Source organism: Corella eumyota, chromosome 6 (assembly GCF_963082875.1).
Source record: "Corella eumyota chromosome 6, kaCorEumy4.1, whole genome shotgun sequence".
NCBI classification, from domain to species: Eukaryota; Metazoa; Chordata; class Ascidiacea; order Phlebobranchia; family Corellidae; genus Corella; species Corella eumyota.
Genome location: NC_137495.1, coordinates 6,702,037 through 6,723,781, shown reverse-complemented (window position 1 = coordinate 6,723,781; position 21,745 = coordinate 6,702,037). Strand labels below are relative to the sequence as shown.

At 30.8% G+C, this 21,745-nt stretch overlaps 3 protein-coding genes across 5 annotated transcripts; 1 reads left to right on the top strand and 2 right to left on the bottom strand.

Annotated features, from left to right (window-relative positions):
- Positions 1-7: 7 nt before the first annotated feature.
- On the bottom strand, positions 8-16,335 carry LOC145754743 (uncharacterized). 2 transcript variants are annotated; one of them, XM_082570853.1, is made up of 40 exons: positions 16,180-16,335; positions 15,464-15,616; positions 15,205-15,347; positions 14,906-15,003; positions 14,547-14,644; positions 14,290-14,406; positions 13,950-14,107; positions 13,741-13,818; positions 13,255-13,408; positions 12,954-13,048; positions 12,771-12,842; positions 12,160-12,311; positions 11,433-11,596; positions 11,123-11,222; positions 10,919-11,032; positions 10,274-10,412; positions 10,008-10,182; positions 9,562-9,712; positions 9,047-9,148; positions 8,700-8,938; positions 8,343-8,468; positions 7,840-8,106; positions 7,304-7,501; positions 6,843-7,046; positions 6,123-6,224; positions 5,912-5,995; positions 5,341-5,472; positions 5,093-5,272; positions 4,524-4,646; positions 3,966-4,058; positions 3,740-3,853; positions 3,500-3,665; positions 3,258-3,401; positions 3,053-3,132; positions 2,724-2,823; positions 2,445-2,560; positions 2,105-2,173; positions 1,427-1,583; positions 897-982; positions 8-425 (listed from the first exon to the last, which is right to left on the bottom strand). In XM_082570853.1, the coding sequence occupies exons 1-40, from the start codon at positions 16,258-16,260 to the stop codon at positions 297-299; spliced, it is 5,253 nt and encodes a 1,750-aa protein (XP_082426979.1). In that variant the 5' UTR covers positions 16,261-16,335; the 3' UTR covers positions 8-296. The 2 variants fall into 2 exon arrangements, with proteins under 2 accessions (XP_082426979.1, XP_082426980.1); XM_082570854.1 differs by lacking the exon at positions 2,105-2,173.
- Positions 16,336-16,826: 491 nt separating this feature from the next.
- On the top strand, positions 16,827-18,346 carry LOC145754761 (glucose-induced degradation protein 4 homolog). The gene is made up of 3 exons (XM_082570870.1): positions 16,827-17,010; positions 17,213-17,494; positions 17,864-18,346. The coding sequence occupies exons 1-3, from the start codon at positions 16,867-16,869 to the stop codon at positions 18,056-18,058; spliced, it is 621 nt and encodes a 206-aa protein (XP_082426996.1). The 5' UTR covers positions 16,827-16,866; the 3' UTR covers positions 18,059-18,346.
- A 1,647-nt stretch (positions 18,347-19,993) lies between these two features.
- On the bottom strand, positions 19,994-21,739 carry LOC145754762 (arginine-hydroxylase NDUFAF5, mitochondrial-like). 2 transcript variants are annotated; one of them, XM_082570871.1, is made up of 7 exons: positions 21,644-21,739; positions 21,139-21,290; positions 20,954-20,993; positions 20,753-20,863; positions 20,574-20,660; positions 20,275-20,416; positions 19,994-20,206 (listed from the first exon to the last, which is right to left on the bottom strand). In XM_082570871.1, exons 2-7 carry the CDS (start codon positions 21,198-21,200, stop codon positions 20,067-20,069), a joined length of 582 nt encoding a protein of 193 aa, XP_082426997.1. In that variant the 5' UTR covers positions 21,201-21,290; positions 21,644-21,739; the 3' UTR covers positions 19,994-20,066. The 2 variants fall into 2 exon arrangements, with proteins under 2 accessions (XP_082426997.1, XP_082426998.1); XM_082570872.1 differs by having other exon boundaries at positions 21,649-21,706.
- Positions 21,740-21,745: the final 6 nt, after the last annotated feature.

Sequence of the window (21,745 nt, the reverse complement as noted above, 5' to 3'; positions counted from 1 at the left end):
ACGTTAGATTTTATATTACACAGAAAAGAAATCGCAAAAAAAGAATATGATTCAAGCGGCAGTATAAATGGCAAAAGGTTAGTGATAACTTATTGCAATTAATAAGTTACTACATGTTACAAATCTTGTATTTTGTCAACCACCCAGACACAAACTATAACACTAACTATGAACAGACAATACTTTTTACACAAAATACCACAAATAAAAGACTATTATTTAACAGAAAGGAAAACTGAAATTTCTGCTCCTTTATATACAATTAACCTTCTGCTACCGAAAAATTGATATTTAATTTATTTTCGTTTGCGAAGTCTGCGGGTGGGGGCCTCAAATGGAGGGTCAGCTTCAGATGGTGTGCACTCTAAAGGTGAAGATATATCTTCTGGATGCAACTTCCGGACTTTTCGAGCACTTTTACGACCCTAGCAAATATAAGTTTGAGTATTTTAGAAAAGGCCCTTGTATTTAAATTATAAAAATATACCTAAACCTAGGGTTTGGTGTTAACCGACAGCATAGTGTAGTGATCAGAACACTTGGCTTTTACTACAAGAGGTCTTGGAGTTGATTCTAACGGCTTTCATGTAGTGAAACCCTTAAGCAAGGCACCTAAAGCGGCATAAACTCCTGCTGTGGAACATCTAACCAGCAGCTTAATTACTGGGCATTAATAGTTTATAATATTCCAAACTTCCAAAGGCAACTTGAAACTGGGTCAGGGAAACAAATGTTACTGTAAGTATAGGTCGTGACGTCGACCTTCCCACATCAAGGATAAATAAATATATAAAATAAAGTTTACCAACAGCCTTTAAACTTAACTGCTAAACAAAACACTAAATGTTAACAAAATATAAAAACCACATTTATTTTTAATAAAAAGAAAAGCTTACCACATCATTTAGCTTGCAATTTTGTTGTGGGGAAGAAATATTGGGAGATCTTGATGGAGAAATGGCAGCTTCAATTCTTTTTACAACTGAGATATAAAAATAACTTTATTGTTATTGACCAGCAGCTTGGTGTAGTAGTCAGAGTACTTAGTTTCACTACAAGAGGTCCTGGGTTTGATCCCCACTACTTTTATGCTGTAGTGCTCATGAGTAGGGTGCAATAAACGGCAAGAACTTCTGCTGAGCCAACACTTAGTCTGCAGTTTACCTATTGGGCAATTATAATCTATAATATCCCAAACTGCCAAAGGCAACTCGAAACTGGGTCAGGATAACTGATGTTAATCTATGTTTATATAGAGAAGTCGACTTTCACGTATCAAGGATAAATAAATGTCAACAACAAAAAATGTAAGAAAAATAAAAAAAAAAACTAAAATGTTAAATCGGTTATTGTTATATATCTAACTAACATCATGCAATAAAATAGTAATTGCTTATTATATTTCACTTTAAGAATATTTAATCACCTTGAGAAATTGGAGAATTTTTCAAGAGTTTGTCTTTCATTCTTGACATGTTCTTTCCTAAGGAAATGTTGTCTCCGTCCTGCACCTTCGCCTTGTTTCTTCTTTGAGATCTCCCTCTAGTGGGAAAACTTTCGGCCTCCTTTTCACTTTCCACTTCCTGTTTATATTAGTGAAAAAAATTTTGAGTTAATTTTTAAAAAATTATTTGGTATTTTGTATTTTGAAATTATTACTGTGATATTTTTAAACTGTGGTTAAAATTGGGGGCTCAGCAAGGTTTAAACCTAGGACCTTAGGTTTAAAAACAGAGTTTAAACCTAGGACCTTAGGTTCATACAAAAACACAACTAAATTAATGCGAGTTTTTTTTCTGCCTTGCCATTTAAATTATCCAAATTCTTTCATTAGGTCATGCTACTACTGATTAATTTTCTTTATAAAAACTACTTCTAATAAATTGGTTACTAGTAACTATAGTTTTAATTATTTTACTAAGCAATTTTGGTAATGTATGCTAACTTAATATTTTCGATGTTGTATGTTTGCTTAAGATATATAAACTGCCATGCAAATTTTAATACTACATATTCTAAATTAAAACGTGTCAGTAAACAATGATTTAATTGTTAGTTTATTTGTTAATACAACATGCAATGCAAGCATGTTAACTGGGCTTACTGATTGGAATTCAAACATCTTAAGGCGCTTTGCCAGCCTGTCTCTAATGTCTGAGGTTGAACTAAAAACCTTGAAAAAAAAATTGAAAAACTAAATTCAAGTCGTGCAAAAATAAAAATATTCAAAAAAAATTTTAAAACACAAACACCATGCAAGTAAAACAGTGTTATTCACATATGTAAAAACAGGTTAATTATAATTTAAAAAATGGGGTTTTACAAAAAATGTTAATGGTATAAAACCACACAAAACTAACTTATAATTTAAAAAACTACATTTTCTGTATTTATTCAATTTTATTTTTTATTCAAATTATTAAAATTTTTTTTTATTAACTTACGGTATCGGTATCGACTTTCACAGCTTTACCGGCTTTCTTGCGCCCCTTGGTGGTTTTCTTCAACTGCGGGGTTACATCAATCTCCAGAGAGGGTTTGGGGAAACCCCTACTTTGGCCTAATAAATTTTTTTTTTTTTTTTAGTGTTAAAACCAACACAACTATCTTAAAACAATGTTAGAAAATTAAAACTAACCGCATGCCATGAATTAAGCTGTAAAGACTTTATACACAAAGATTTTATTAAAAAATTGCCTTTTTTGCTTTTTTATCAACATTACCTGTGGCTCTTTGTAGATCAGAATCATCTAAAACGTCCGTGTCGTTGTCGTTAGTGATTGTATTGTCATTTTCACTACTAGCATTTTCCTGTACCTCTTGCTAAATTGGTCATGCAAAATAAAAACATGCAAAAAAATTAAAATACATTTTTTTTAAATAAAACAGCACATGCAAAATGTTTCTAAACTGGGTTTGCAAAAAAGAAAATGAGATTTTAGCTAAAATTTTTGGTTTGCGATTTTTAGACATTGCTAAGATGGATTTGCTTTAAAATGAACCTGTTTAACTTTATTAAGTTGAATAAGAACTAAATTTAGTTAGATATTACCTTTACCACGACTTTTTTGATTTGCTTAGATGCTCTCGTTCTTCGAGGTTTTTTTGGGGACGAATCAAAATCAAAATGATCTAAAAATTAAAATTATTTAAAAAAAAATTTTAAATGCAAAAATAAATCAAACCTCTTACTTAGGTAATGCTTTCAAAATTTAAATAAAAAAAATTTTAATCAAAAAAAAAAAAAAGATTAAAACCTTCTTCGTTGGCCACTGGAGTGTCTTTGCGATTTTGAATGGCAGTAGAGCGCTTTTTACGAGATGATGTCTTCCTGACTGCAGTTGGTTTAGAGCCCCTGGGTCTGCGGCCCCTTTTAGGGGGTTCGGCGGGTGCTTCCTTTTCTAAAAAAAAAAAAAATTTTTTAAAATTCTAAACTTTTTTTAAGTTCAGATTAAAAAAAAAAATAATAATTTTTAAAGATAACAAAAAATTTTTTTACCAGGTTTGTCACTGGAGGCTGTCTCCTCAGCTTGTGATTTTTGGGGGTAAAGCGAACTAAGTGGAGTGCCCGCCATTCCTGTGCTCAGATTCGCCATGGTTACGGTTTCCATTGGAGTCTGTGGGGTTTCACTAATGTGTTCTTCGATAATAGGAGACACCATTTCCTTAAATTATTTTTTTTTTGTTAATCTAAAAAATTTTTTTTTACGGTGATATATTATTTAAACAACCTGTTTACCTTTGGTGGTGATAACATTTCGATTTTAACAATCGGATTTCTTATTGTTGTTGTTGTTGCTGTTTGGTTTGCTATTGTGGATGCTGGTGCTTGATTTTCTTTGGGTACAGCTGCCTGAAAATAAAAATTTTACCAAAAAATTAAATTCAAAAATGAAAAAAAAACTTTACAAATTTCATCCAGGATATCTTTAGTTTATGTTAGATCAAAAAAATATATTTTTTACTGTCTTTGAAGTTCGCTTTTTGGGCCCTTTCTTTAAAGTAAGAACCTCTTCTCTCAAGTTTTCGTTTGCCAATATTTGTTGATCCAAACGCTCCTTAAAATTTTAAAATATTTATAAAATTTTTTTTTAAATAATTTGACCACCATCACAAGAAATTAGACTACAAGACTTTACCATATTCAATTTTCCGATCTAACAAATTAATCAGTAATTTAATTTAATTCACCGGCAGCGTGGTGTAGTGGTAAGAACACTTGCTACACCACTCATGAGGTCGTGGGTTCAATCCCCACTGCTCTCATGCTCTAGCGCCCTTGGGTAAGGCGCTATAAACGGTGTGAACTCCTGCTGAGCCAGCACTTGATCAGCAGTATAATTATTAGGCAATTATAATCTATAATATTCCAAACTGCCACAGGCAACTCAAGACTGGGTCGGAGTAACTGATGTTACTTTATGTTTAAGTCGCGCATTCAACTTTCTCACATCGAGGATAAAGATATATACGAAAAAAAAAATTCAAAAAAATTTCAAGTTAAAAAAAAATTAAAATAACACCTGCAAGACTTTGGTAAAAGATTTCTGAGTATTAATTTGGGTCTCCAGTGATGCCGATATTTTGTCTCGTCCCTCACGGAAACGTTTCAGTTCGCTTTCTTTTGATTGGTTTGCAGTTTTTACCTTAAAATTATAAATACTGGTATATTATAAAATATTTGTGACTTGAAGAGCATTAAAAACACTTTTTTTATATTTATTGATCCCCGATGTGGTAAGGTTGACTTGACAGCCTAAACATACAGTAACATCTGTTACCCTGACCCAGTCTTGAGTTGCCTTTGGCAGTTTGAGATAATATAGATTATATTTACCCGATAATTAAGCCTCTAATAAGGGCTTAGCAAGAGTTTATACCTTTTATAGCGCCTTACTTAAGCACTACGGCATCAGAGTCGTGGAGATCGAATTCGGGACCTTATGTAGTGAAGCCAAAGTGTTCTGACCACTACACCACGCTGCAGGTCAATTCATAACTTTTTGACTCAGTACAATCAAATACTAGATTTTAACTACACAAAAAAATCAAATCCAAACCATAATTAATTTTTTATACACATGTCAATTACCTCTTTTTCAAGGGTCAAAATTTGCTTATTTCTTTCCTTAATAATAAGAGAATCTTTTTCCTCCTTTTTCTTTGAGTTCTCTAACATTTCCTCCAGTTTTTTGATCTGCTTTTTATTTTTCGCCAAACATTCGGTCAAGTCAGATTTCGAGTTTTCGGCATCATTAAGCGACTTTTCAATCTAAAAATTTTTTTTATAAAAAAAAAAGGCAAAAGAGTTTAACTAATTTTTTTTAGATTTTATCGTACCTGCTTTAAATTTTTATTAATCTCTTTATTTTCCTTTTCCATTTCTTCGATTACATTTTTCAAATCGTTATTTTCGTTTTCTTTTATTTGAATGTTTTCTTCCAAATTGTCATTAATTTCTTTTTGGTGGGCCTGAAAATAAATAAGATTTATAACAAAAATAAAAAAGTATTTTCATTATATAAATATAATACTTTGTTTACAGTAGGTTCATTTGTTAACAATAGATTTAAAAAATTGTGGTACAACAAACACTTGGTATAATGGTCAAAATACCTGACTTTACTACATGAGGTTCTGGGTTCGATCGCCAATGCCAACATGCTGTAGCACCCATGAGTAAGGCTAAATAAACAGTAAAAACTCCTGCTGAGCCAGCAGTTAATCAGCATTATAATTATCGGGCAATTATAATCTAGAATATCCCAAACTGCCACAGGCAACTCAAGACTGGGTTGAGGTAACTGATGTAACTCTATGTTTAAGTCGTAAAATTGACCTTCTACGTCGAGAATAAATAAATATAAAGGAGAATAACCCGCTAAGAGGGATAAAATAATGATAGAATTACTTGTTTTGTTTCCATGTCATTCAATGTTGTTTTCAGTTGTTCTAATTCTGTAGCTTCTTTTACTCCTGGCTGTTTTACTTTGCTCTAAAATGGAAAATTAAAAAGCTTTCAAAAAAGGAAATTTTATACTAAAAAGGGGCAAAAACTACATTTGGAAAAAATTTTGAATATGTTTTTATTTTTACTTTTATTATTTTTAGTTTATAAAAACCTCAAGTTGAAGTTTTTCTTTTTTAGTTTTTTCCAAGTCATTTGTTAATTTTTTAATCGTTTCTTTAAAGTCTTCTCTTTCACTTGTTAAAATTGATATATCCTTAAAATAAAATATTTAATACATACTCTTTTATATTTAGTAATTTTAATTTTCATTGTGTAAACGTTATAATTTTATAATTATTCTATGTTATTGTTATCAAAAATTTTGCAATTAAAAAAATTATGCTTAGTAAAAATCTTAATTATTTAATTTGATTTACTAAAAACTACTTGTATATACAATTAACACAATACCATTAAAAATTCTACATGACCATTACAATGTACTGATACTTGGAATTACCTAAAAATCTTAAATTATATAGGCTATTTTTATAATTTTTTTTCACGTTTATTTATCCTCAATGTGAGAAGGTCAACTTCACAACCTTAATATAGAGTGACATCAGTTACCCTAACCCAGTGTCGAGTTGTTTGGCAGTTAGGGATATTATAGATTAAAATTGTCCGATAATTATGCTGCTGATTAAGTGCTGGCCTAAAAGCGATTAACGTTGTTTATAGTGCCTTACAGAAGAGCACTACAGCATGAGAGCAGTGGGGATCGACCACATGACCTTATGTAGTGAAGCCATTAGCCAAGTGTCGTGACCACTACACCATGCTGCCAGTAAATATTAAAAGCATGAAAATATTTAAAAAAAGGTATACATACCTGTTCGAGCTCAAAGGCTTGAGACTGCCTTTTTTCCTCCTGCTTATCAACCACTTTCAATTTTTGACTTTTCAGAGTTTCCATTTCTTTTTGCAGGCGTTCAACCTCGGACATTAGCTGGGATTCCAATCTGGCAGCTATGTTGCTGTCTTTTTTAAGCTCTGTGCGTACTTTTTCAGAGTCCCTAAGGTTTTTCTGCAATTCCTGTAAAATAACGACTTTGTTTATATATTTTAAATAACTTTTTATTTCTTTGGAAAACCACAAACTAACTAAAGAAGGACAAATATTATTAATACAGAACCAAAAAAAATTATAATTTTCTTCAAAAAAAATTATTATTTGTGAGTAATCCAACTTAAAATTTTTGTAATCAAAGACCGGCCTTAACTTGCTATTGCCAGTATATGTTTTAAAACAATTTTTATTCTTTATTTAAACCTACATTTACTATTGTTTACCTTTTGGTTAAGTTGCAATTCCTTGATTTCAGTTTTGTGCTTGTTTTCCAAGTTTTTGATGCTTTCACTTTTTTGTAATAATTCCTCTTTTAATCTGTCGACCTCTTCTTTTAAATTTTGAATTTCTGAAGCCTTGATTTCATTCAAAGCTTGAGCCTCGTTTAACTCAGTAACCAACTTTTCGTTTTTAGTCGATTTCTAAGAAAAGTAATTTAAGGTCATTATTATTTATATATTTTTTTTAAATAAATTATCCTTAATGTAGGAAGATTAACTTTATGACTTTAACATAGAGTAACATAGAAACCCAGACCTAGTCCCAATTACCTTTGGCAATTTGGGATATTTTTAAATATAATTGCACGATAATTAAGCTGCTGATTAAGTGTTGGCTTAGCAGGATTCATAGCCCCTTACTTAAGGAATCTACAGCATGAGAGCAGTGGGAATCGAACCCAGAACCTCATAAGTAAATGCAAATGTTCTTATCACTACAAAATTCTGCCAGCCTTTTTTAGTTTATTTTTTTTTTTTACCTGTTCGGCTTTAGACTTAAGTTCTGACATTTCAACGAACACAATTTCCTCGTTCTGCTTTAACTCCTTGGACATTTCTGCCAATTCCTCTTCTTTATTTTTAAAATCTTGCTTCAGTTTCGTGAGATCACTCTCGAGGTTTTCAATTCTCGTTTTTTGCTCGTCACAAATTTCTTCAGAATTTTTTAGCATGATTTCAAGGTTTTTAACGAGTTTTTCCTTTTCATTGAGCGCAGATTTGGTTTCTTTTATTTCTTCGTCGATTGCCTAAGAAAAAATGGAAATATTGAATTTTAGGACATAAATTTATAATTCTTAAGTTTTGAAGTACGAGAAGGAAAAACCTAATTTTTTTTCTTTTTTAAATTTTACTTAAATCCGTTACCAATCCTAATCAGGCTAAATTTATATAATTTTAATAAACCTAATAATTTATTGTAATCTATTTTCTATATGTTATATAGCTAACTGTATCTGTTTAACTAATACATCTTAATGGCTACCTTTATTTTTACTTCAAGCCCCGAATTGTTTTCTTGAATTTTAGTATTAGCATCAGAGAGTTGGTCTTTGTAATTTTGAATGTCTTTTTCAAGTTGAGTTTTTTCTGTTTCCATAGTCTCAAGTTGCTAAAAAATTATTATAATTAATTTAAAAGCTTTATCTATAGGTATTTAATAGCATTGTTTTAAATATAAACTATTTCAAATGCCAATTTTTTTTTAGCAGTTTGTAATAGCAGAAAGTTTAAATCAAACACTACAAAATTTTGCTAAAAAATCATTAATTTTAGATTAAAAAATCTATATATATAGACTACATTGAAAATAATCATTTCAAAATTTAAAACCCTTTTTTACCTCTTTTAATTCTATATTAAGATTTTTTTCCTTCTCGTTTTGAATTTCTTTATCTTGTAGTTTAGCAATTTCTTCGCCAAATTTTTCCAATTCCTTGTCTCTTTTAGAAATGTTTTTTTCATAGTCGACTTTTGCTTTTTCGTAAATTTCTTTTTCTTCATTTTTTTGTTCAACAATCTCTTCATACGAACTTCTGAGTTCATTGATTTCAGTAAGTTGATCTTGGATTAAGCAACGACCTAAAAATTAAAATAAACTATTAAAAGTAAATAAAATTAATCACAAAATTTTTGCTGAAAAAATTGATTTTTTCTTAAACGACTTTTAACAACAAAACAAAATTTTACCGTCTTCATTTTGTTGTTGGAGTTCAACAATGAATTGTTCCCGCTCATTAACTGAAGAACTTCTACTGCTGCGTCGTAGTTTTAACTCCAAATTTTTAATTTCTGCAAGAATTTTAACACCAGTTTCTTAAACACGCAGATTACCAAAAACATTTTAAAGAAAATACTTAACAAAAACACTGTTTAATTATTATGGGCGATCACACTCAAAAAATCACACTCAAAACTTTAACATGGATAAATTATTAACAAAAGCCTCAAAATGTCAAAAAATGATAATCAGATACAAGATTAACTTTCTAAATCCAAAACAGGTTGTATTTTTAAGTTGGTTTTTAAAGACACTCTACAATGTACTGCGAGGAAAACCAAGTTATAGGTTATTTTAAAATCAATTTATCCAAATGTTTAAAAAAGTAAAGTAGAAGTGCATTTGGATAAGTAATTGTATACCAATATTATTTAACCTAAGGTACTATTAAATAATATTATTTAACCTAAGGTACTATTTTTACTTTGGTCTTTGGCTTTAATGATTTCATTTGCCAAATTTAAGTCAGTTTCGAACTCAGTGGCTTTCGAAATAGCGTCGTTGAGATTTACTTTGTTTTGATCTCTTTCTTCCTCCAAAGTTTTGGTGAGTTCATTCGTTTTGGCATATTCTGCCTATATTAAAAAAGTAAAATATTAATAACAAAAAAGTCGAATTTTTGGTCATAAACAATTTGCAAATGATACTTCAAAAATAGATCCTTATTTATTGCATGTATTTCTGCCGCAAAATACAAAAAAATTTACACTTCCAATGGTGGGAATTAAACCCAGGGCCTTAAAGACAACAAAATTTAAAATTTTAATTTTAAAATGTTTTATAGAAACAAAAAAAAGACTATAACAAAGCAGTAATAAAAAGTGCTATAGGCGAGAACCAAACTTAAAACCTAAATAAAAATTTACGAACTTCGAGTTTGGTGTCATATTTCATGCATTCGTCGTCCAATTCCTCACTCAATTTTTCTGACTTTTTCAGTTTTTCGCGCAGTTTATTTAATTTTTCGGTTCCTTCTTTTATCACCTCCTTCATCTTGTTGTACTCTTCCTCTACAACATCCTGGACTCTCTGCTCTGATTCCTCTCTGAGAAAAAAAGAAAAAAAATCGTTGTCAAATAAAAAACAATTTTGCAAAATATAAGGGAGTGAAAATTCCAAAAGTAATGCTGACTTACTCCCACTCTTGTTTGATAACAGCAAAGGCAGTTTTATTTTCTTCTTGACACTCCCTCCTCACTTTAGCTTCGATCTCGTACACCTTTTGTTTTTCAGTTTTGTAAGCTTCTTTTATCATGGAGATTACAGTAATCAGTTCTTCCTGTTGAAAAATTAAGGAAATAAATAAAAGGTTAGTTTATTTTCTACAAATTTTAAACGGGACCAAAGATTTTGGGTTTAATTCTTGGACCTTACGTTAATAATAGTTATCAGGCTTAAAGAATTTACAAACTACTATGGTAAAAAGTTAAAAATTGGAAACTTTATAAAGTTTTTATAACCTAAGAATTCTGCCCAAGTTGTTGCTTATGCTTTATGCTTGCTTATGCTAAACATAAGTTAAACCCTCATGCTGTGGCGCCCTTAGGTAAGGCGCTATAAACATTATGAACCTCTGCTGAGCCAGCACTTAATCAGCAGAAAAATTATCGGGCAATTATAATCTATATAATATCCCAAACTGCCAAATTCAACTCGAGAATCGGGTTGGGGTAACTGATGTTACTCTATGTTTAGGTCATGAAGTCGACTTTTTCAAATTAGAAATAAATTTATGTATATATAATAAAAAAAAACAGAAAACAAAAATTTAAAAAATTAACTTGCCTCTCGTTCTTCCCAAGCTCTGATGTCGCTCCAGGTAATGTTAACATCCTCTTCATCCACTAAATTTCCATCTTCTTCCTCCTCTTCTGACTCTCCATCTTCGTTTCTTTCTACATTAAAAAAATATTATATAAATTTTAAAAAATAAAAAATAATTTTTTTTTGTTATTATGTGAGTTAAAATTTGATAGCTAAACTACCTTTAATTGGACTCATAGCTTTATCAACTGACACAGATACTCTAGGTCTGGTGGACACTCTTTTCGATTTTCGACCTTCAGCTAACTTCTCTATTTTAATCTTGAAAAAAAAATTAAAAAATCAAAAGATAAAATCAAAATTAGAACTTGGCACTTTTGTATTCAGTGTAAATTTCTTATTCTTAAAATCCTGGATTTGGTGTTTTTAGCAAAAAAAGAAAACCAAATTTATAAATAAATGGAAAAAAAAATTTGCTAAAAAATTAAAAAAAAATTAATTTTTTTATATTTTGAGTCAGTAAATTCTTACTTGGGATGCGACTGCCGAAAATTTTAAAACTTGAGCGTTTTCGTCGAACAACGATGCACACATGTTTGCATTGATAACCATGCAAGCCCTTCCATGTCCTACAAGAAAACTCTGGAACAATTGGGTTAAGCGAGATTCTCGATAGGGTACCAACCGTTGTTGACCTTTAAAAAAAAGTTCTAAATTTTAATTTTTAAATTTTTTTTATTCTGGCCTACTTATTTTCTAGAGTCAAAACTAAGGCATCGGTAATAATTTTCTTAGTCAAAAGCCTACCCTATCCGGCAAGTTAAGGACAAATTTAATATTACAAAGAGTCAATACAGTCCAAAATTGACAAATACCTAGGAACAGAAGGCTGGTGTAATAAAAATACCTTTACAGTTGGTCTGTTCATATGTATTTGTCAATTTTGTACATTAACAACTCTTTGAAAGTTAAATTTCTTACTTAAGAAATTAACTAATATTAATTAAAAATTTAATCTATATATAACTGACTTTAGTTTATAAATGACCAATTTAAAGTTGTTTAAAAGTAGAAAAAAACTATAGCTTACGGCCCAGATAAATCATTGTAGACATAATTTAGTTTGATATTTTTAACCTTAAGATGGCAATTAAAATGCGGCTTTAAAGACATGCAATCGCTTTTAGAATTAAAAATTTAAAAATTGTAATACTGGAAGCGCCAAAAATTAAATATTTTACAGCTATGAAAATTGTACTTGTAGGTTGTTGTTGATTGTATCTCAAAACTCCGATACATTTTCCGAGAGTCATCAGGGAAGTGTTGATCTTTGCGGCTTCTTTTAGTCTGTCTCCTGCACTCTGTGTCTTCACTGTTCTCTCGGATCCGGCGAGATCACAGAAAACCATCCTGAAATTTAAAAAAAATAAATGAGCATATTAAACAAAAGCTCATTAAACAAAAATAAAAACAAAATGTGGATTTTTTTATATTTTTTATCCTCAATGTGGGAAGTTCGATGACCCAATCTCAAGTTGCATTTAACAGTTTAAAATATTTTATATGTAAAATTGCCCGATAATTATAAGCTTCTGATTCTGTGTTTACTCAGCAGAAGTTCATACTGTTTATAGCACCTTACTCAAGGGTGCTACAGCATGTGAGAGGTGGAGATCGAACCAAGGACCTCATGTAGTAGAGCCAAGTGTTCTGACCACTACACCAAGCTGTCATGTTATTGATATATTAAACAATAACACATAAAAATAAAAAAACACATATTTTTTAGCCAAGTGTAGTAAAGAATGTGATACAAAATAAAATAGTGGTGCTTTAAAATAGTATTTTTAAAATTTTTTGTTGACTTACTGTGATATTCTTGCTCTGGTAGGGTTTGCAATATCCTCCACACAAACTATTTTAATCGTGAAAATACAATGACTAAAACATAAAAATAAGGTTAATAAAGAAATTTTATTTGATAAATTTGCCTGTATAGTTTTAGCCTTTTTTTTCTCGATTATTTATTTTAAAAGTTTGAAGTAATTTTACCTTCTACTTGAATTGTGATTTAATTTCGTTGAAGCCATTTGGAGATGGTCTCTTCCCACAGTTAGGAGTTTGAAAACTTCCTCTCGTGAATTAACCTAGAATAATAACAACTTAAGGTTACTAATTACATTTATCCGACATATCTTGACAGTCAACTTCTTTTTATTCTCATAAAAGAATTAAAAAAGTTTAAAAAATTTTTAAGAGCAGAATACAACGAACACAAAAAAGGCTAGTTAAATAATGGCAGTTGGTTATAAGTAGGTGATTCCCCCAGCCCACCCTAAATTTACCCCTATACCTGAACTTGCTTTACCCCCTTAACAAAGGGGATATTGCGATCCTCTGCCAGCTTAAGTGGATCTCTCTTCGCCTTTTTACCCTTCGGAAGAGGCTGAAGAAGATCATAGATCATCTCCTTATAAATCTCAATGTAAGAGACATACATAATAAACCTAAAAAATACATTTTCAGTCAATGTTTATTTGGTAGTTTAGCATTGTAAAAGCTATGAATTACTAATATTGTCATCAACACAGGTGTATATGCCAGCAACTAATAAAAACAAATCTGTTAACTATACAATTTATATTTAATAAAGCTTAGTGTGGGACTAAGTTATGGGCCTTTAGAATGAAAATTGAAGTGTATGGCTGATTGAGATGCATGTGTATGTTAAGTGTGAATTGAAAAGCTTATAGGGGAGGATACTGTAGTGGGAATAACTTCGTAAAAACACAAGTAGGGCCAATATCGATTAGAATAAATTTGGTGTTTTTTTACTTACTTGACATTGCCCTGCATACTAACATCCACAAAACTACTATCAGCAATTCCACCTCTACTAAAATCCAAGAATGATGCTCTAAATTGAATAAGACGTAATAAAATATATAAAAAGAATGGCAAATGTCCAAAAATTATCATCAAATATATATACATTATCAAAAAATATTAAAGATAAACTTTCAATATGCTATATGGTTAGCTACCAACCTTGATGGTTTAATTGTCAAGGAGTTTTCGGCGGAGGAGCAACCTGCATCAATACTTGTGCCAGAGGCACTGTTTTCTGTTGCATTAAGAGACTTTGCATTGTCGTCAAAATTTGGATCCAAACTGTCCTTCGGTGCTGCAGTCGAATTTTGATTTTTCTGATAAAATAGTAATTGTAAAAAAAAGTGGGTTACTTATCAATAAAATAAAAAAAATCAAGCTTAAATTTAATTTTTCTAGTGGTCCTCGATTTAATTTCAAGTGACAGTATGTTGTATATAAACTCCTTATGTTCTAAAGTCTATGCCATATAAAATTCTTAATAGATTTAAAAACCAACCACATAAATTTCGTCAGCTCTTGCCAGGAGTTCTAGCTTTTTCTTGATTTGGAGTTGCTTGACTTTATCACTTAAAGTTGTTAAGGTTTTCGCTTTTGTTAGTTGTAATGAAGAATCCTTTGTCAGAAATAAATCGTAAATTAGTATCAAAATAAATACAAAATTAAAAATCAAAAAATTGAAAACATTTTTTTTTAAATTCTATTTTTTTTTGCTTTATTAACATCCAACCAGAAAAAAAATATCAAATCAGTTACCTTTACAACTTGATCACCAATGCTGTTAAATATAACGTCAATAGACCGGGGCATGATACCCTCATTACCAGGTGAGCCTTGAATAGTGTAAGTTTTGCCTAAAAACACAAAATTAAAGTTTTAGCAAGACAATATATCTATACCTAAAAAAAATATATACTTGTATACTACGTTACTGCTCTCATGCTGTAGTGATTTTAGGTAAAGCACTATAAACGGTGTAAACTTCTGCTGAGCCAGCACTTAATCAGAAGCTTATTTACCGAGCAATTATAATCTACAAAGAAGATCAAACCCAGGACCTCATGTAATGAAGCCAAGTGTTCTGACCACCTTTTTTATATCGAAAGTTATATTACCAGAGCTAGTTACTCCATAGGTAAACAGCAAAGAGTTTTGCCCTTCTATAAAATCTTCAACCAATGGCAGCGCCGTCTTGTCGAAAAATTCTTTTTGACTGATTAACAGAAACAAAAAATTAAAAAAAATTAGGTTTCATTTTTTTTACCATAATTGGAATATAAATAATGTTAGGATTTACCATAAATAAGTTAACCAATTAATAATTTGTAAAATAAATTAAATAGCAAAAATATTTTTTAGTAAAATCCTATATATATATATATATATATATTTAATAAATATAATTTCAAAATACCCGACGCCAGGTGTAAAAATTTTGGAGAACATAAAAGTGTGAGGCATTTCTCCAACTCCTCTAGAGTTTGCTTTGTACATGTTTGAATTGGCAGGTGGGTTTAAATTCAGAGTTTTACCATCATCCATAACATCCATGCAGTTCTACATCAAAAAAACTAATTAATATGTTTTTGCTTATTTAAAGTTTTAATTTGTGATACTAAAATACGACAAGAAATTTTGATTCTCCAAATTTTTGCAACAAAAAGATTTCTAACCTGGTTCTCATTTCGCTTAAGTTCAACTTTGGTAAAAGGTCGAATTCGAAGATAAGCTCTCATGTACGATGACTCATCCACATTTACCTGATTGCTGATGCGGGACAAGTGCTCGTTAACTAGTTTTGGAGTTTCAAATTCTTTTGCCAAATTCTGTTTTAAAAATATACAAAAAAAAAATTTAATTGTACCAAACATAGGCCATCTAAACCGAAAATATAGTTTGATTTATTAAGGCAATAAGATAGTAACACTAAGATCCTGGGTTCGAATCTTGTTTATGCCTTTTTCTGTTTTTGGCAAGTAAGCAACACAACCGGTAGCGTGGTGTGGTGATAAGACAATGTAGTGTGGTGGGTTCAATCCCCACTGAGCTCATGCTGTAGCGTCCTTGAGTAAGGCGCTATAAACGGTACGAACTTCTACTCAGCCAGCACTTAATCAGCAGTATAATTATTGGGCAATTATAATCTATAATATCCCAAACTGCCACAGGCAACTCAAGACTGGGTCGGAGTAACTGATGTTACTCTATGTTTAAGTCGTGCATTCAACTTTCCCACATCGAGGATAAAGATATATACAAAAAAAATTGAAAAAAACACAGTAGTACTGATAATAGTATGCTGAACGTTGGCATTTAAATTTTTTTTTAAATAATAACACAATTAGACATAAAAATGCTTCTAATTTTTAAAAATATTAAACAGCAGTACCTTAATGATGTTGTGATCATTTATAAAAATTTCTTGACTTTCATTCAAAACACTTACAGGGGGTAATGGAATGGCTGTCATATTGACAGTTTAATATTACAACCTAATATAATGTAAGATATCAAATTAGGCTAATCATAGAATTTAGAATTACGTTAAACGGTTTTCTGCAAAAATAATAAAAATTTTGGAGACTAGACAGATAGACAGGCTTTTTACAATAAACTAAACATATCGACAGATCTCTGCCTGTCAGCAGATTAATAAAATAATATTGTCGCAAGAATTTCAAACGTATGTTAGCCTAACGTTGTTGATAATTAAGCAGTCTTTTTGCCTGTTTTGCAGATAACTCGCTAGAACACGACGTTGTTTTCCGAAAATTAAGTGTCGTCAGAATGTTGCAAAACAGGAGTCAAAAATTGGCGCTTTTTAATCAAGCGTAAAACCTTTTTATTTTCTTCATAACTCGGCAATTAGACAGTTTTCAATGTTTTCAAATATTTATTCTTTTTAAATATAATTTTTAATTTTTAAACACGTTTTAAAAAAAGTCTTATTTTTAATACAATAACACTTTCGATACACCTGTCTTTGTTGGGTTATAACTAACGCTCTACATGTGACGTCATTATTGTACACAAACATACTGAAAATACGTTTATAGAGCATTGGTTTTGAATTAAAATGACGGGCGAAATAGATGTACCAAGAATTTACCCACTTCCTCCTTACAATAGTAAGCAACCTGGAGTCAATAATACCCTTCTGTATAACGGTTCGAAATTTAAAGGCCACCAAAAGAGCAAAGGAAACAGCTACGACGTCGAGGTATTTTTTTTCAATGTGTATCGTCTATTTTGTTAAGCATTTAAAAAAATGTATTTTTGATACACTAAAACTAATAAAGGCTAGGTCATATGTAAACAACAATGGGCTACTTAACAACATGCCTCAAATTATTTAGTTTTTAAAGCGTTACAGTTAGTTCAATGGCTTTTTATACGCTTATACAATATATTATACTTTCTAGGTAACACTTCAGAATGTTGATCTTGCAAATTCTTACCTGTGTGGGTATTTAAAGATTAACGATCTAACGGAAGAATTCCCGACAATGACCACATTTTTTGACGGAGAAATAATTAGCGAGTGTTATCCTTTCTTGACACGAAAATGGGAGGCAGACGAAGAAGTGGACATCAAACACTGGAAAAAGTTTTCATCATTCTATCAGTTCTCTAAAACTTTTAACAGCGATTCTTTCGACTATGAGGAACTTCGTAATAGTGATTTTGTCTTTATGAGATGGAAGGTTAATACTTCAATTCATTGGCTAGGTTTAAGTTCTATCCCATGGAATGTTATATTTGGCTAGAAAGAATGCATGATGTAGTGGTCAGAACACTTGGCGTACTTATATAAGGTCCTAGGTTTAATTACCACTGATTTTATGCTGTAGCGCCCTTGAGTAAGGCGCTATAAACGATATAAACTCTTGCTAAGCCAACACTTAATCAGCAGCAAAATTATCGGGCAATTATATTATATAATATCCCAAACTGCCAAAGTTAACCGGAGACTGGGAGGGGTAAATGATGTTACTCTTTGTTTAAGTCGTGATTGACCTTCCTACTTCGCAGACATTTTTTCAAATATTAACCAATATGTCTATTAATTTCAGGAGCATTTTCTTGTGCCAAACCATAAAATTGAAAACATCCATGGGGCCTCCTTTGCCGGATTTTACTATATCTGTTTTCAAAAATCCACTGCAACGATCGAGGGTTTTTATTATTACCGCACATCGGAAATGTTTCAATCTTTAAAACTGTCACACTCGCCAGAATGCACAACTTCCATTTATCAATTTAGATAACAAAATTTAGGGATTTATTTGTATCCATTTTATGATAATATTCTGCATTTTGCTTTGTTGTTTATGTATAAATGATAAATATACAGTTTGCTTATTCTTTGGAGTACCTGTGTTTTTTAAATGAACTTTTTCGAATGCATGTTCTTGCATTTAGCAATAATAAATGGCTGTTAATAACTTTTTAACTAATTGTAAAAGCAAAAAATACTTTGCTTCACCAACATAAATGAAAAAATCCTATTATGTACATTTTGTTTTATTGTTTGGTAGAATAAAAATTGTGATTGAAAATAAGTAGAAAAAAATGAATGTATGTACAAAAAAAAGGGTCAAACCTAGATTTGTTCATTTTTTTTCAACTTCTTACTCCGAGATTTTTTCTTTTTAGGTGTGGCAATGTCGCCGTCAACTTGGTTGGGGTTAAACTCGGCCGTTTGATTATCAGGATCTAGTTTTATTAAACCCTCACTGAAATCCATTTTGTGTTTACGTTCCTTTTTTTTCTTTTTTGGGGTAACTTGAGGTTCGATTTTAATGACCGATTGGGGAAATTCTGATTGAGATAATTGTTCTGGTTTGATGATGTCTTTATCCTTGTGTTTTTTCTTTCTTTTCTTCTCTTTTTTCGGCGATGGCATTTCAATTTCCACATTGTTGTCTAGCAAGGTTAAAGGAACTGTAGAACCAAACGGTGTGAACCGCTGCCGTAATCCTTTTGGGATTTCAGGTGGCTGCTGCGTAGGAAGAAGATGCTTGAAATCGACTTTCTGGATGGTAATTGTTTCGGTGATTTTAACATGATGCTGCGGTTGAACTGCCACCCAGTTTCCCTCGCTTCCGGAAGAAGTAAAAACCTTCCTCAAATTGCCGATTCCCTTTTCATCGGAATTTACAAAATCGCAACTAAGTGTTTTGTTATTTTCTCCAGAATCAATCGCAACTTCAATCACCTCCGCTGAATTTAATTTTAACTTAATTCCGTCAAGCGATTCAGGGGGTATTTTTAAAGGTTTAACTAAAATTCCGATTTGAACACCTGATTTTTTCTTTTGGGAGTTTTTAGAAGGTGGTGTCACCAGTTTAAAATTTTTTAGGTAAGATGACAACACATCATCGACAGTTCTATTTGCCTCTTCTTGCATAGAATTTTCTAACGTTTTGTTGTCAACCATTAATAACTAAATAAAGTAGGTCGACTACTGTTTAGAAATAGCCTTTTACAAATACCATCTCTAAACAATAAAAATAAAGTAAATCAGCATTTAGAAAACCAAAATTTTATGAAAAACATTTTGTTTAAACAATTTAAAATATAAAATTCCTTTCCTTATGTTATCATTTTTAGAGTTAACACTTTTAGACTGTGTTAAATAGTTTGACTTCCACTGCTGCTATTGCTTTTTTTAGTGAATTCAAGAGTGAAAATTAAGAGTGTTGTTTTATAAATATTGCGTAAACCACGAAACAATTAGAAGATAGATACCAATGCAATATAAAGTCTACGTAATTTAGTTTCTTTACAATTAGACAACCCGGCTTTGGAAAGGTTTTAGCAATAAATTTAGCACATCTGACATTGCTTTATACTGTATTAGTTTAAATCACTAACTAACCCTTAACATCTGTAGAATAAAAGAAACGTAACCTTTTAAAAACGTCATATTTTCCAAAACCTCGTGCAACATTTTTCAAGGCGCATTCGCTCGTGTAGGGTTTTCATATTATCAAAGTATAGTATACTAATGACATTTATTTTTATCCTCATTTTTTTTCTTACTGTAAATTAACTAGTATTTGCAGTTATTTTAAACTTATAAGGCTTTACTTGTTTTACCAAAAATGTTTATATACCAAATCTAATAAAAAAACTAAATGTAGTAACGGTTCATTATAACTAACTTTGTGATCCATCACATATAAAGACATTTATGTATTCATGGTCTTATTATTTAAAAAAATTCATGACATGGTTAATTTTAATAACTTTGACAACAATCTAACATTAGAGCTAAGACTTTGTTTTAAATCCTTTAGGTACAGCTCCTCGATCAAGCGGTTTTTGTTGCGATTTATCTGGTTTCCAACCAATTAAAAATAAAAGTTGAAATGTTGCTGGTATAGAATCAGTTTTCTTATCACCATACATTGCTGTAGTAATTAAGCACGAACAATTTATTAATTGAATATATACAATACTTATTAATTTACTATAATACCTTGATAAATAGCATCTGCTGCCATAAGGGTATCTCTGGTAAGAATCTTTCGTTGATGGATGGCACTGTTTTCGCCCATACCCTGCAAATCTTCCATCAATTCAAACATGCTGGGATAATTTACAACTATTTCATCATGATCCTAAAACATAAAATAAATATAAACAATATTAGCACCAAATAGCCATGTGGTTTACGATATTACAAGTCATGTATTCTTGTATTTGATTCCTACTATATTACTTGTTTGTGGTGAATAAAATAACCCACATTTGTTACAATAGCGAATAACAACATACCAATGTAACCAAGTTAAAATCGGCTCCTGAGACAAGACTAGCAAGTTGATTGCCCTGGATCATAGGAGATACATGAGGTGCAACACCCTATGAATAATATCTTTAAAATATTCACTAAATAAAAGAAATTGATGTTTAAGTATCATTCTGTAAATAAATTTTTTTAAATTATGTCTTACCCCTTCCCTCTCTGTCTCTGCTAGTTGCAAAGCACATCTTAATTCAAATAGGGTATCTGAACCACACATAACAGCAATAAAACAGCCATCATTTTTGAGCACCCGCAAAACCTAAATAATACCAATATTTGTAATTCTATAAAAAGTATGTGAATAAATATAATAAAAGAATATTATTTTTTTAAACCTTCAAATATTTACCTCCTTGAAGCAGCCAGCTATGTCATTTACCCAATGTAAACTGAAAAAAATAGGTACAATGTAAAAAAATGTTACACAAAATTAAATAATACTTAATATATATATAATAATAGGCATTCAAAGATAGTAGGTTTTAAAATTAATAAAAAATCTACACAAAATTTAAAAATTACTAAAATTTTAACCTAAAACTGCTCAATACAAGATCAAAAGTATTGTTTCTGAATGGTAATCTTTCATCATCCATTACAACAGAACCCGTAGGAATTTCCGATTTTAAAGATTTTATTATATTTTCTTGGCAATCATCTCCTTGAATTAGGGTATCTACTCCATCCTTAAAAAAATAAGTTTTGTTTTACATCCTCTATATAAGAATGCTGACTTTATAGAAAAACCAAAGGGTATTGTTACCCTAACCTAAAAAAGGTGTAATGGTTGAAAGGCTTGGGTTTGGTACATAAGGTCCTGGGTTTAATCCCCTATGGAAATTATTTTGAACTGGCACAGGCAACTGAAGACAGGCTCAAGATAACTAAAGCTAATTTGGTAAGGCCACAAAATTGGATTATAAATTTGTTTTTACTTTACAAAAAGTTAAATGCAAAAAATATATTTTAAAAAACTTAACACTTGTTTATAGTATAAAAATAATTAGCAAAGCAAGTAAAAAATTCTTTAACAACGTACTAAACTTGTAATTTCTGCTGCAACAAAACCTCTTCCACAACCTAAGTCCAAAGCCAGTGGAAATGATCTTTTGACATCTGCAATTCGGTCCACTAGTTGAAG